The 15,272-nt window shown below is 44.6% G+C and overlaps 1 protein-coding gene across 5 annotated transcripts in view; it reads right to left on the bottom strand.

The window, feature by feature from the left end:
* LOC148514811 (uncharacterized) overlaps positions 1 to 15,272 on the bottom strand; it is a 188,347-nt gene that overhangs the window by 154,272 nt on the left and 18,803 nt on the right. For all 5 annotated transcript variants that reach the window (XM_088480937.1, XM_088480939.1, XM_088480941.1 and 2 more), the window contains 2 exons: positions 12,021 to 12,083; positions 8,383 to 8,445 (listed from right to left, as the gene is read on the bottom strand). In XM_088480937.1, the coding sequence (XP_088337063.1) occupies positions 8,383 to 8,445; positions 12,021 to 12,083 (126 nt within the window). The remainder of the gene's footprint in view (positions 1 to 8,382; positions 8,446 to 12,020; positions 12,084 to 15,272) is intronic.

Below are 15,272 nucleotides of genomic sequence, written 5' to 3'. Positions count from 1 at the left end.
TGCAACAAGCTAACATCCATCCATGACCTCTTTATTTCAAATAACCTCAAGAAACATGGCTCATGCAAACAGACACTTCCTCCCCTGCAGCGCTCTCACATGGTGGCCTACACTTCACACACACCTCCAGGCCTGGTAATAGTAAAGGAGGTGGAGTAGGAATACTACTGTCCCAATCTTTTACATACACAGTTATTCCACAGGTACCGTCCCTTACATTTACATCATTTGAAGTACATTCTATTAGGACTTTCACTCCTTTCTCACTGTGCATTGCTGCTATCTATCGCCCACCTGGACCACCCAATCAATTTCTGGAACATTTTTCTGCCTGGCTCCATTACTTCCTATCCTCTGACATCTCCACCATCATCATGGGTGATTTCAATATCCCCATTGACAGTCCACAATCCCCTCATGCCTACAAACTTCTCTCCTTAACATCCTCCCTTGGCCTCTCCCAATGGACTGACTCCTCTACTCATCAAGATGGCCACTGCCTTGATCTTGTATTTACCAGACTATGCTCAGCTTCTGATTTCACTAATTCTCCTTTCCCGCTCTCAGATCATAACCTTATCGCCTGTACACTCTCCTCCATTACGTCAACCTCAATGCCAAGCAAATCAACCAAACCTCCAAAAACCCGCAGAGATATTAATGCTATTAATTTTGAACAACTATCCACTTCTCTGCAGCAATCACTCTTACCTATTTCTAATTTCACTTCTCCTGAGACTGCTGTATCACACATGAACCAGACCCTAGAACTAGCCCTTGATGAAGTAGCTCCAGCAACCCATCACATTCCACATAGACTTAGACGTCAACCGTGGCATTCCAAATTCACAAGACGCCTACAAAAACTCTCACGTAAAGTAGAACGTCAGTGACGAAAGTCTCATACTCCAAGTGACTTCTTCACATATAAGACTATCTACCACTCTTATCGTAATGCACTGGATAATGCCAAACAGACATATTTCCAATCTGTCATCTCTGCCCAAGCCTCTTACCCCAGGCAACTTTTTAATACATTTAATCACTACTTACCTTTCCATCACCCAACCCGCCAGCTACTATCAGTGCCCAAGATCTTGCTACCTATTTCAAGAACAAGATAGATAATATCCAAAATGAAATGGTATGCACTTCCTCAGCCAGGCACTTGTTCAATTCACTACCTGAACCCAGTGACATGTTCTCATCATTTGACCCCACTAATGAAGATGAAGTATCTACATTCTTCTCATCCTCCTACTCTACTACCTCTCCTCTTGATCGTATGCCCTCAAAAATCAGTAAAGCTCTGTGTCCTGTGCTCATCCCACACTTAACTAAAATCTGTAATCTCTCTTTCTCTACTGGTATATTTCCATCACTATTCAAGCATGCAGTGATCACTCCTATTTTGAAAAAACAAAATTCTGACCCTAACACTCTCTCAAATTACCGTTCTTTCTCCCAGCTACCTTGCCCCTCCAAGCTACTGGAGAGACTTGCCTACACTCGCCTCACACACTTTCTTAACACCCACAACTTATTAGACCCACTTCAGTCCGGCTTTCGTTCCCAACACTCCACTGAGACAGCACTGACTAAGGTAGTAAATGATCTGGTCACTGCCAAGGCTTAAGGCTATTATTCACTTCTAATTCTTCTAGATCTCTCTGCTGCCTTTGACACTGTTGACCACTCTCTCCTCATACAAACACTACAATCCCTAGGTCTTCAAGACACAGCCCTTTCTTGGTTCTCATCCTACCTATCTAATCACTCCTACACTGTTCGCTTCTCTGATTCTACCTCCACTTCGCTACCTCTATCAGTGGGAGTACCACAAGGCTCAGTATTAGGTCCTCTGCTTTTCTCAATCTATACCTCCTCTCTTGGCAAACTAATTAGCTCTTTTGGTTTTCAGTATCATCTGTATGCGGACGATACTCAAATTTACTTATCCTCCCCAGATTTGTCACCATCCATGCTGGTCCGTGTCACTGACTGTCTCTCTGCCATTTCATCTTGGATGTCATCTCGCCGGCCTCAAACATAATATATCCAAAACAGAATTAATTATATTTCCACCAGCCAATTGTAGTTACCAACCTGATATCTCTATCACTGTTGACAACTCGACAATCAACCCCACCCCACACGCTCGCTGCCTAGGTATCATCCTTGACTCTGAACTGTCTTTTGTTCCCCACATTCAATCTGTCTCTAAATCCTGTTACATACATCTAAAAAACATATCCAAAATTCGACCATATCTCACGCAAGACACTGCAAAAACTCTAATACATGCACTCATTATTTCCCGCATTGATTATTGCAATAGTCTCCTTATTGGTCTTCCCAAAAACAGGCTCTCCCCACTACAATCCATTTTGAATGCAGCTGCGAGGTTGATCTTTCTCACCAAACGTTCAGTGTCTGCTGATCTGCTCTGTCAGTCCCTCCATTGGCTGCCGGTCTTCTATCGTATTCAATTTAAAATACTTACACTCACGCATAAAGCTATTAACTAAACCACACCAACATACATCTCTTCACTTATCTCAAAATATCTTCCAACCAGACATCTCCGCTCTTCTGCACAAGATCTGCGTCTATCATCCCCGCGCATTACTTGTTCCCATGCACGGTTACAGCACTTTTTTCGGGCTGCACCAACCCTGTGGAATGCCTTACCATGCACAATAAGACTTTCCACTAGTTTCCAAACATTCAAGCGTTCTCTAAAAACTCACTTCTTCAGACAAGCTTATCAGATTCCAGAACCGCCCACCTAACCTTTTTATAGCATCCCTATCTAACTCTCTTCTCATAGTAAACACCCATCACATCTTCTCCTTCTTCAAGTTTACTTCCTTCTAACCCTAGGCCAACTTTCCAGTGTGATTGGATCATACAGCCCACCAAGAACATCTGCAATCAGGCTGGACCTATTTGCAATATAGAGCACCTATCCTTGTGTATCAACACCTATTTCCCTACAGATTGTAAGCTTATGAGCAGGGCCCTCTTACCCTTATGTATGTGTCTTACGTATGTCATGTATGTATGTCTTTTACAACCCAGTAAAATGTTAATGTTGATTCAAATTGTAAAGCGCAACGGAATTTGCTGCGCTATATAAGAAACTGTTAATAAATAAATAATAAATAAATGGCTGTACAGTATATGACTTTTATATATATGTTCCTTGCATACCTTTTACATGTTTCATAAACCTGCGCTCAGTATGTATGCTGCAGTAATTAAAATTAATTTATAATTATACATATACACATATATTTATTTCCTGAGACTGATAGCACACCCTATTTCACCATAAAAAAATAAATGACCAGCACTTATACATACAGGTGCATATACTTAAATAAACCTGATAGACAGGCAAGTATTTATGCATAGCATTGGGTGGTGCAAAATGAAGGATATTTATCTGGATATATCCAGAAACATATACAGTGTATCTGATTGACTGATACCCATGTCAATCAAACCTAAGAACAAGTCCATTTGGTTGGCTTATGGTATTTACCTTTTCACCCTGGGGAGCAATCACAGGCTAGAATGTGACCAAGCCTCTTTCTGGAAGTGAAACATAAGTTGTTTAAAGCTATTCCCTCTGAGGCAGAGGTGCCCAAACTCGGTCCTCAGGGCACCCTAAAGCTAGTGACTCACTGTCAGATTTTTTTGATCGGGACGAGGAACAGGACGCTTTTTCGGAAAATTGAAAGCAGCAATATCTGTGCTACACATTATGCACTTTTTCTTAGAAGCTGGCGATTCTTCACCACACCACATTTATTTTGCATATGTCCACCCACAGGGAGGATGACATAGTGACAGGAGTACACAGGGAATATGGGCAGATTATGGAGAATACGCACAGACTGCTTGATATCGGGAATTTGAGGGCGAGATTTTCGTTCTTGACCGACAGATCAGATAATGGAAGGAATGCATTTGTGAATATTTTCTAACCATTTAATCGGTGAAATGCTGAAATGATTGTCCATACACACTATGCAATTGTCACAACTCTCGGATGGCAAATGGACGCAACCCGTATTTGGGGAATGGCGTGACCTATTTCTGAGATGCGGAGTCTAATGTGCCGGCGGTGTTCGCCAGGGACCCTCGCAAGAGGGTATGGGCTTGGCTGCGTCCGACACACAGGTCGCGGCCCGCAGAATAGGTTCCCCTACACAGGTGCTGGTGAATTCTGGATGGAGTGGAGAAGACGTTCAGCGGGTCATAGAGGATAGCCAAGGTCAAACCAGATTACCAAATGCAGTACCAGGGATTATACAGAAGCAGGTCAGAAACAAGCCAGGTTCAGGAACAGGTTTGCAGAGAGTGATTGCAGGAATCCTCTAATCAGCACAGCTGGTGATTGCACTGAGCTGGATAATGGACTGCAACTGATGTTTGCTGAGTAAGGGCCTGATTCAGAGCCGCTCGTAAGCGGCCGCTCGTTCGCTCTGAGCGATGTTTGCCCAACTGCGCATGCGTACGGATCGTTATACGCATGCGCAAACCAGTCAGTGCGGTCGAAATTCATATGCTCGCAAAATAGCGAATGCCTGATAATTTGAGTGACAGAATGAGGCGTATGTGGGTGGTAACGGGGGAAGGTGCTTGAAAACGGGGAGTGGAGATCCGAACGCAGGCGTGCTTAAAGGTCAAAACGGGCGTTTTAAGGGTGTGCATAATTAATACAGCAGCGTCATTGACCACGTCACTGGGTTATTTTATAGCCAGAACTGCTCGCAAAATTGTGGTAGCAAAAACCGACCCCAAGAATAGCGAGCAGTTCATACGCTGGTCGATGTACTCGATTAATCTAATAAATAGCGGACATGACGTAGGATGCGAGCGGCCAGGGGGCGTATTTTTTCAAAAAACGACCGCAAGTTTTGTTCGCTTGTTCAGACCTAGAGGCGTGAACAAACCACAAAGAGCGAAAGGTTGATTTGAATAGCCACCCCCTATTTTCTGGACGAGCGAGCGCTAATTGCGTCCGGCTCTGAATCAGGCCCTAAGTTCACTGGAACAGCTTGTGATTCCTAAACTGGAATACAGCAGCCCACAAATCAGGACACAAAAACTACATATTGAGCCAGATGGCAGTGATGGTATTCTGCACAAAGGAGCCACAGGATAGACCTTAACACTGGGAAGCAACTCTTTGCTCTGGCACCAGTGGTAGTTCTCACAGGGGATATGAATCTGCTGCCAGTCCCTAATAGGCTGCTGAGGTCAGCTGAGGCAGGAGCACTCCCGCTGGAAGAATGCTAGCAGCTGACGTAGCGCATGATGGTGATGTCAGTGCATGGTTCTCGAACAAGGTCAGGCAGAAATCCTGACCTGCAGCAAATGGTAATGTAAGACACAATTTGAGCAGAGTGTGACAACAATAAATCAGGCCGATCATCTATTATTGGCAAATCAGCCCAATAATTGTATAGAGTGTAGGTAGCTTAACAGTCCAGGTTTTAAGAATATCCATGCTTGACCACATGTGAATTAATTAGTACCTCAGTCAATTTGATTTAACCACCTGTGTTCAACCATGGATATCTCTAAAACCTGAACTGTTAAGGTGCCTTGAGGACCACATTTGGGAACCTCTGTTCTGAGGAATAGACGCCTCATGGTACCCAAGCAATCCTGACTACCGATGTTCCAATGTTACAAAGCCGCAGACTCCGCACATACTGATTACTGAGGCACTGGAGGTTACTGTCAGAAGGCACCACAGTCTCTGGCCAGCATATACTACCAGATCTGCAACTAATCCCTTACAGGCACCTAACTATTGCAGAATCTGACTTCCCACAATTCGGAGCCCCTGTCCCTGCATGTCCCGGATGATACAGTAAATCCGACTGCTATGATCACATTGTAATAGCGATCATTAATAAATGGGGGCCTAAAAATTTGTGGGGTTTAATCACCTTGATATTAGGGATTTCTTATTGCTTGACAAATATTGAAGTATTATCTACAGATGTATCCTCTTGCATCTTTGCTGCACTCGCGGCAAATCACGCTCTGCATAGCGCGAGTCACGTACCCACGAGCGGATTCGAGCACTGCATTCATATCCGCGATTCCATAGGATTGCATGATGCAAGCACAGTGCGCGCAATGGCGTAGCACGCGCAGCCACGGCTAGTCACATAGCTTTATGCGTGCGGGCGTTTGTAGCGCGATCGGTAAAGCGAGCGGGTCTGAATCAGGCCCTTAGAGTGTAAGCTCCACTGGGGCAGGAACTGATGTGAATGGCCAAATATTCTCTGTAAAACGCTGCGGAATATGTGTGAGCTATATAAATAACTGGTAAGAAATAAGAAATAAATGACAAGCGGCACAGCTACATGACTTATTGAATATGCTGTATGGCTGAGTGTTATGATATCCAAATGAATCTCAAGATAAGAAGCAATTTATACAATTAGAACTATCTTAAATAATAGTCATGCCAAGGTGTTTAAGATAACCCTAACAAGGGAAGAAGTACCCCAGGCTATCACTCACACTGTGATTCCTATACGATCTCAATTATGAGACCCCTGAGCCCATTCTGGTACAGAAAAATCAGGAGCAAACCAGCCAGGGTGGTAATGCCATAGCAGTCAGACACATAGTGTGGGGTCCCCCTGCCAAAGCATTAACTAGACCCCAAACTGGTCAGCCCGGGGCTAGGAATTCTTGGAAATGACAAATAAGGTCTCTCCTCCCGAGGATCAGCCCAGGTCTCTAACCCGCATCCCCGGAGATGGTGGATGCAGGGGCAATGTGTAAAAATTAGAATCAATATTGTTCTTTCCAGTGGTGCCCCTACTGTAATAAAAGACAAGACACACACTGAAGACTTTATGCTTTTATGGATGTGGATTGAAAGATCTACAGTAAAAAGGTCGACAATGTCTAGAGGGACACCAGATGTTAGACACTAATTGATCGACAGGAACAATAGGTCGACACGCTAAAGGTCAACAAAAATGGTTGACACTTTTTTTTGCTTATTTTCTAACCCTAATCTTCACTCTAACCCTAATCTTCCCCTTGGTACCTAACCCTAACCCTCCCTCCTGGTGCCTAACCCTAACTGTCGGGCTAAGTGCCTGACCCTAACCATCCCTTCTAGTACCTAACCCTCCCTCCTGGTACCTACTCCTTACCGTCGGGGTAAGTGCCCAACCCTAACCGTCTGGTAAGTGCCTAACTCTAAACCTAACATAAACCCAGAAAAACATGTAGACTATTTTTGTGTCAACCATTTTGTGTCGACCTTTTGACCCTGTCGACCTTTTTACATGTCGACATTTAGTATGTTGATCTTTTGTCCCTGACGACCTATTGACTGTCTAACATCTGGTGTCTATCTAGACATTGTCGACCCTTTTAATAACTTTTATTACACATTCCTACGCACACACACTCACATTAATGTTACATACTTACCTTCTCCCTGGAGGAGGCTGGTTCCCTTCTCTAGGTAGAATTCAAAGGTCTTCTGAAAACCAAAAAATGGAATGCCTGATCCCCAAATGACGGAACCCACATGGATTCCTGCACTATAGCCATGATTGGCTAAGACTCAGACCTCTCTTAGTCAATCAGTGAGCACTACCATAGGGGATGGTTGATCCTCAGTAAGGAGTACTCCATTTTATTTTTGGAGTCCCCACTTTCCAAGGGTTGCCAGCCCTGGGCCTACCAGTTTGGGGCTGGTAAATGCTTTGGCAGGAAGACACCACACTGTGGGGTGTAATTACTAAGCAGTGTTAGGAGACAGAGTGAAAGGAGATAAGGTGCCAGCCAATCAGCTCCCAACTGTCATTTTTCAAACACAGCCTGTGAGATGACAGTTAGCTGATTGGCTGGCACCTTATCACTTTTCATTCTGTCTCCTAACACTGCTTAGTTTATAGACCCCTGTGTGTCTTCCTGTTATGGCCTTATCACCCCGGCCGGTTCAGCCCATTGATGGCTATTGGAAGATAAGGGCTGAGATTGCATTCCCGTGCGAGTTTCCCCTGATTTTGCAACTCAGAGATTTACTGAAGGCAAACACGAGTGCAAAAAGACGATCCCACACAGAAATAGACATCCAAACATGTATATAGAAGAGTCAATAGACCATTGAACCAACACGCAAGTACTTTCCATAGACAACTCACAGATTTACAGTACAAAGAATCATGTTTAAATTCACAATAGAACACAAAGCAGAATAGAAGAAATGAATAGAAGTGTCTGTGAGCTGCGTGTTCTGCTGAAGCACTGCACAGGTCAGCCACAATCATTGCTGAAAGCAGATACCTAGTTATACAATATAAAGAGTGTTAGTTACATACTTACCTTGGAAGCGTACCCTGGTCTGTTTCCAGGAGAAAGGGTGTAACAGGGGCTTGACAGGAGGCACTAAGAGGATAGAACATAAAGCATAAAATTAGTAGAATATATATTCCTGGTGCATATATAGCGCTGACCACCTTGCACCAGGCTACATATTGTTTTTGGCATGTAAAGTGTAGACACAAATTGGATGACAGTTAGGAGGACACCTACCCAGTGACATACACTCTGTAATGATCATCCCATTAGCCCCAATGCATCAGACAGAACATGTGTATAATAAATAATGACAGACAACTAGGTTCTGTTGAAATTGGTCATATTTGACAATAAATGAAATTTAGTTTGAATGGTAATCACATAAATATGGTGAAGAATACAGAACAGGCAGGGAAACAAAACACTCAGGCAGAGAACACAAATCCACTCGCTGGTACCCAACTCTCCTTCCAGCTTGGCACATTGGAGCCACCAGGGCAGATGATGCCATCACTCCCGGCAGCGTAGCGGCAAACTTTGGGCCTTATTTCTCAGACGTAGGCGCTGCCGTCTGTGTGTCTGCAACTTTATACTAATGCCGCTACAATACCCTTCCCTGGTGTACAGCCATGAATCAGACTGCGCAAGGACTGAGACGCCCTCTTCCAGTGTCTATAGATGCTGAAATCATTATTGGTGCGTCTTCAGATATCCTCATCGGCCGCACCATCGTAACTTACATTAAGCCCTAAGGCAGGTGCAGATTATACATCTAAATATGGGTATGCAGGTGGAAGGTCTGCAGTGTCTAAATAGACAGTCAATAGGTTGACACCAGATGGTCGACATGCAAATGGTAGACAGGGTCAAATGATTGACAGGTACATGGCCAACTCAAGTCCACATGGTAAAATGCTTGACATGGTCAAAAGGTCAACACACAAATGGTCAACATAGAAAAGGTTGACACAGTTTTTCATGATTTTTAGGGTTAGGCACTTGGCGGAGGGTAAGGGTTAGACTGCGGAAGGGGGCAGTTTGTGCTAGGCACTAGAGATAGGGTTAGCGTTAAATAACAAAAACAATGTGCCAACCTTTTCTGTGTCAACCATTTGTGTGTCGACCTTTGACCCTGTCTACCATTTGACCCTGTCGACCATAGTCCATGTCAACCATTTGACCCTGCTGACCACTAGGGGGGGAGAATTATCAAGAATTGTGTTTTATTTGTAAAAAAACAAGCTGGGCCTCACTCAGACTCACGTTTTTTTACGCTCAAACATGCGAATTTACTAAGAACCGTGTTTGCCTGTATTTTTTGCTTAGATGGTGACCCTTTCGTGTTGTATCACGTGCGAGTTCAGTCATATTTGCCTCTTTTAAATAGATGCCACTAAGCATTGCACAGATCATTGTGATCTGTGCAATGTTTCTGTGTGTAAAGAAAGGGTTAAAAATCCACTCCCCCAAAAGCACAGTCAGCCCCGGACCTCTGAGCCCATTCTCGTACAGGATAATCATGGGAAGACCAGCACCTGGCTAGACCAGTCGGGTGATAAAAATAGATTTTGTACCATGCGCTCACCTTGTCTATATATCATATTATAGAAAATGTAGCTAAGGTAAAAAAATGTGGAGATGATAACAGATCTAATGAATGTTATAAACAATCTTTTATTTATATAGACACTATATACCAATGCGTCTAGTGATATGGATGGCTATTTTAGACTCTTATATGTCTCCTTTCTGGTAGAGATGAGCGGTTCGGATTCTGTGGAATCCGAACCGCTCCGAACATTGGGGATCCGAGTCCACCCGAACCCTGTTCGGGTGTTCACCGCCTGACTCGGATCCCCGTTCGGGGCCGAACGGCGGCCGCCTGATGTCGGATTCTCACTAGAGAATCCGACATCAGGTCTCCTCGCGTGTAGGGCAGAGCGCAGTGATTGCGCTCTGCCCTACACAGAAACAGACACACAGCCGCCAGCGGCAGCTGTGTGTTTGTTACAGCAGCCAATGAGAGTCACACAGACTCTCATTGGCTGCTGCACGGAGGGAGCCGGCTGGAGCTCACACATGAGCTCCGTCTTCCGGCTCCCTCCTCAGCGTGTGACAGAGCGGACGGCGCGGGAGCGGGGATAAAGGTAAGTTTTTATTTTTTTATTTGTGCAAGGGCCGGGGGCGCTACTGGGGGGGGGCAATACTACTGGGGGGGCCATACTACAGAGGGGCCTGCTACTGGGAGGGGCTATACTACTGGGGGGGGTCTGCTACTGGGAGGGCCATACTACTGAGGGGCCTGCTACTGGGGGGGGGCCATACTACTGGGGGGCCTGCTACTGGGGCAGCCTACTACAGGGGGGGCATACTACAGGGGGGGCTACTACTGGGGCAGCCTACTACTGCGGGGGGCCTGCTACTGGGGAAGCCTACTACTGGGGGGGCCATACTACTGGGGGGGCCATACTACTGGGGGGGGCCATACTACTGGGGTGGCATACTACTGGGTGGCATGCTAATGGGGGGGCCTGCTAATGGGGGGCATACTACTGGGTGGCATGCTAATGGGGGGCATACTACTGGGGGGGCCTGCTAATGGGGGGCATACTACTGGGGGGCATTCTACTGGGGGCACTGCATAGTGGACCCTACTACTAAGGGGACTGCATAGGGGGCACCACTGCTGGTGGACATTGTGTAAGGGACACCGCTACTGTGGGCATTGTGTAAAAGGGTCACTACTGTGGGCATTGTGTAAAAGGGGCACTACTGTGTGTCGTAACATAAATAAGAGACACTACTTTATGGTGTAATGTGAATCAGGCCCTATGTGCGGTGTAATGCGAATAAGATTGTGCACTGTGACTCCTAGGGCCGTAGCCCACTTTGTAAACAAGTACTGTGACTCTGCTGGCCGTACCCCACTGGGTGGGTGCACTACTTTTCATTTCTGCCACTGCTGTGTGGCAATGTGTCATAGATGTGCTTTATACTGTGGTGTCTGTGTCGTTGTGCCGCTGCTTTGTCGCTTAGTAACCAGTCAGCTCACTGCAACCTTTGGCCAATAATGTTGAAAACAATATTATAAGCTGTGATATGGTCTAAATTGACTGGAAATTAATGTTATTGAGGTTAATAATACTCTAGGAAGAAAAAAAAGACCAATTTATGTGATTTTAGCTTTTTTTGTCAATTTTTGTAAAAAAATCCAAATCCAAATCCTAAGCCAGTCACCGCAGTTTGGCAAATCCAAATCCAAAGCCGGACGACGAATTAGAACCAAATCCAAATCTGGCAAAAATGGTCCAGCGCACATCCCTACTTTCTGGTAGTAGGAGTATGATGGTAAAATAATCTAATAAAAATTATATATGATGATTAAGTCCTATATGGAAGGATCAAGGTATGTCTGGGTGGCAGGTGTGTCGGGTGGTAATGCCAAAGGAGGGAGACACATAGCGCGGGGTCCCCCTGCCAAAGCATTAACTAGCCCCAAACTGGTCAGCCCGGCACTAACAACCCCTGGAAAGTGGTAAGCTAAAAAATAAAATGAGGTCTCCCCTCCCGAGGATCAGCCCAGGGCTCTAACCTGCATCCCTGGAGGGTACACAAGCTAATATCTAGTTATACAATATAAAGAGTGTTAGTTACATACTTACCTTGACGTTTTTTCCTGGTCAGCTTCGCGAATAAAGTCTGTAACAGAGTCTTGGTAGGAGGCACTAAGGGGAAAGAACATAAAGCATAACATTAGTAGAATCTATATACCTGGTGCATACATAACGCTGACCACCTTGCACCAGGCTACATATTTAAAAACGTTATGACATTTAAAGTGTAGACACAAATTGGATCACTGTAAGTAGGACACCTACCCTGTGACATACACTCTGTAATGCCGGATCATCCCATTAACCCCAATGCATCAGATAGAACACGTGTATAATAAATAATGACAGACAACTGGGTGCTGTTTAAATTGGTCATATTTATTTTGACAATGAATGAAATTTAGTTTGAATGGTAATCACATAAATATGGTGACAGAATATAGAACAGGCAGGAAAACAAAACACTCTTCCCGCAAACCCACTCGCTGGTGTCCAACTCTCCTTCCAGCTTGGCACATTGGAGCCACCAGGGCAGACAGATTGTGCCATCACTCCCGAGTCAGATTCCGAGTCATTGCCTGTGGACCATCTGGTGTCGACCTTTACACTAGACACTTTCAATCTTTTAATCCACACCCCTGATCATGGCTTCCTATGTGAACAATTAACCACCCCCCTGTAGCCTCACACTCACCTCCTGGAATGCTCCATACATTTCCGATACACTTCTGTGACTGTGCATTTATATCTGTACTTTGACTCTGTAAAAACACCATGGGGTGCAACTCAGTTGCATCTGTAGCCGAAAAACACTGTTCCACTGCATCTGTCATTGCCACTGTATCTGAGTATCTGACTCAGAATTAAGCTCACAATGCTCAGCATGTCATACCCAGGACTTAAACTCGCTTGCCGGTTATGTTGAATTACTCTGATTGATTAAAAGAATATGGAACTTCTTTCAGACTATCTGCTGAATTAATGTTATTCATTGAATGCGGCACATTGTTTCAATCTAAGGTTATACTGCACTAAGCAGGCTGGCCTATTGACTGTTGCTAGTTTTGCAACATTGTAAATCGTTTGCTGCTGATCCGGTTCATTAATATTTTACCTTGTAACTTAATCTTTGAGAGCAAGAGAGAACCAAGGAATACTTATCTCTTATCAATATTTTTTATGACATTATGCCAAGGAATTTTTAATTGTTGGCTGTGGAACACCATCCATCAACTCTTTAACAGAAGGATTTTTTTATAGGTCTCCAGGCGCCTGAGGCTGTGTTCTGTTTGATGTGTATTCCAATATACATATGCTGCATAGTACCACTACTATATTAGTGCTTATTATTTCAATTGGGTCATTTATGTGCAGCGTATATAATAGTGATTTTATATATTGTGTTCATTTATTTCCTATTTTTTATTTTTCATTTATCTATCTATGTATTTATATTTGTAATATTGTGATTAGGTCTATGTGACCAGCAGTTCTTATTGGTATATATAGTATAGTGAATTGTTGGTATTAATAAACTGTGATACTGTTAATGGTTAGCGCTCTTTCTTTTTTGCTTTACAGTAGTTCAGTCTGGAGATGATCGGTGAGTGGATGAGGGTCTTGGTTGCCTCCAGGGTGAGAAAGGGTCTAAAGCGGGACGATGTGCTGTATGAACGATATTAGTGAAAGATTTCCCTTGAACATTCTGGAGTGCAGGACAAACGATATTGGGGGTACACACTGACAGATATCTATCAGTGAAGACATCCTGCCACATCTCTGAACAGGCAATTCTTGACGATATCGTCCAAATTGGCCTGCATGTACGGACGACCAGATATATCGTTATCATACAGCGGGAGCGCGCATCGTTGGTCGCTCATTGCATACACACGGAATGATATGAACGATTATCATTGAACAATATTGTTATCATTCATATCGTTCAAAGAAATCGTCTCATGTGTATGCCCCTTAATCCTAACAATATTTTTGTGTTGGGAACGGCAGGACTGTGAGAGGTGCTGAATGTGTGGTTTGAAGGAGACGGAGGAGTCCAAAACAGTGAACTTGCAGGCTAGAGGAGATGGTGGTGGTGTCCGTAGATCAAGAAATAGTGGGAGGTGAGGATATTCAGGAGGGTGGGAAGATGATCATCTCAGTCTTAGACATGTTAAGTGTAAGAAAGCGCTGGGAAATACAAGAGGAAGTGGCAGACAGACAGTTGGACACCCCACATCCAAAGCCTCCGGGGATGAGCCCTTGGGCTTTCACCCAGGGCTGGTAGATCCTCGAGAGGTGAGCCCCATTTTGTATTTGGGGTTTCAGGTAGTCCTTATTACATGCAAGATGCATCTCAATAATCGCACCCAGGTCCCATGTTATCATTGTTACAGGAGAAATATAGAATTAATCCTAGCCCTAACCATACTATAAATGTAATTTTTTTTAAATAATAATAATAATCTTGCAGATGCCTCCCTTGGAGCGGCCGCATCATCCTGGTTCCTCTGGCACACATGGCATCTGCGTGTCTCTGTGTAAAAAATAGACACTGTAGCAGGATCGTTACTAGGGTGGTGTGACAGGTCACTGCAGGGCAGGGGGCACTTCACGGGTCTGTCATCTTTCAGTTTACAATCAGTCTTTACTGAGGGAATCAGCATTGGGCGAGTGATACCACATCGCAGGGAAAATCCAGCACACATGCCAGAACACTGAACCGGGACAATACACAGAATGAGGATGCGTTCGGCATACCGGCGGAGAGGATGCAAACGCTTACAATCCCGGCACCATAATACAGAGACTGGGCAGAAGACCGGCACCTGCATCCCGACCGCTGGGATGCCAAAGGTTAGTAGAGGGGTGGGAGGGTTAGGGTTAGGGTCAGGCCAGAGTAGCTTCATTTTCTTTTATCTCTGACATCTCCTGGCCTCCTCTACCAAGCACCTTCAATCACATCCTCTTTTGTTTAATACACACTTTCAAAGTACTGTCGTACATGGGATTTAGACACTTTACACCACATGGAGTTACTGTATCTGCCACACAGCTTCTGACGACAGCCCTAAACACAGCCACTGATTCCCGACAAAGGTATGACCAGCACACATAGAGCATAGAGTACCTTTGCCAATGAGTTTAGCTGCCGGCACATGATACATACACGGATCTCCCTGCTGCTGATATTTGCTGCATATAGAATACAAGTAGCACTCTTTCTATACTCTTTCTATACCTTCAGCCGGTGATCTACACTGCCGGCTCCAGGCTTGTGTACGGCAGTTTTGATGGACA

The sequence above is a fragment of the Taudactylus pleione genome, unplaced genomic scaffold (genome assembly GCF_031769625.1).
Source record: "Taudactylus pleione unplaced genomic scaffold, aTauple2 ptg000258l, whole genome shotgun sequence".
Taxonomy (NCBI): domain Eukaryota; kingdom Metazoa; phylum Chordata; class Amphibia; order Anura; family Myobatrachidae; genus Taudactylus; species Taudactylus pleione.
This window is presented reverse-complemented; position numbering and strand designations above follow the sequence as displayed.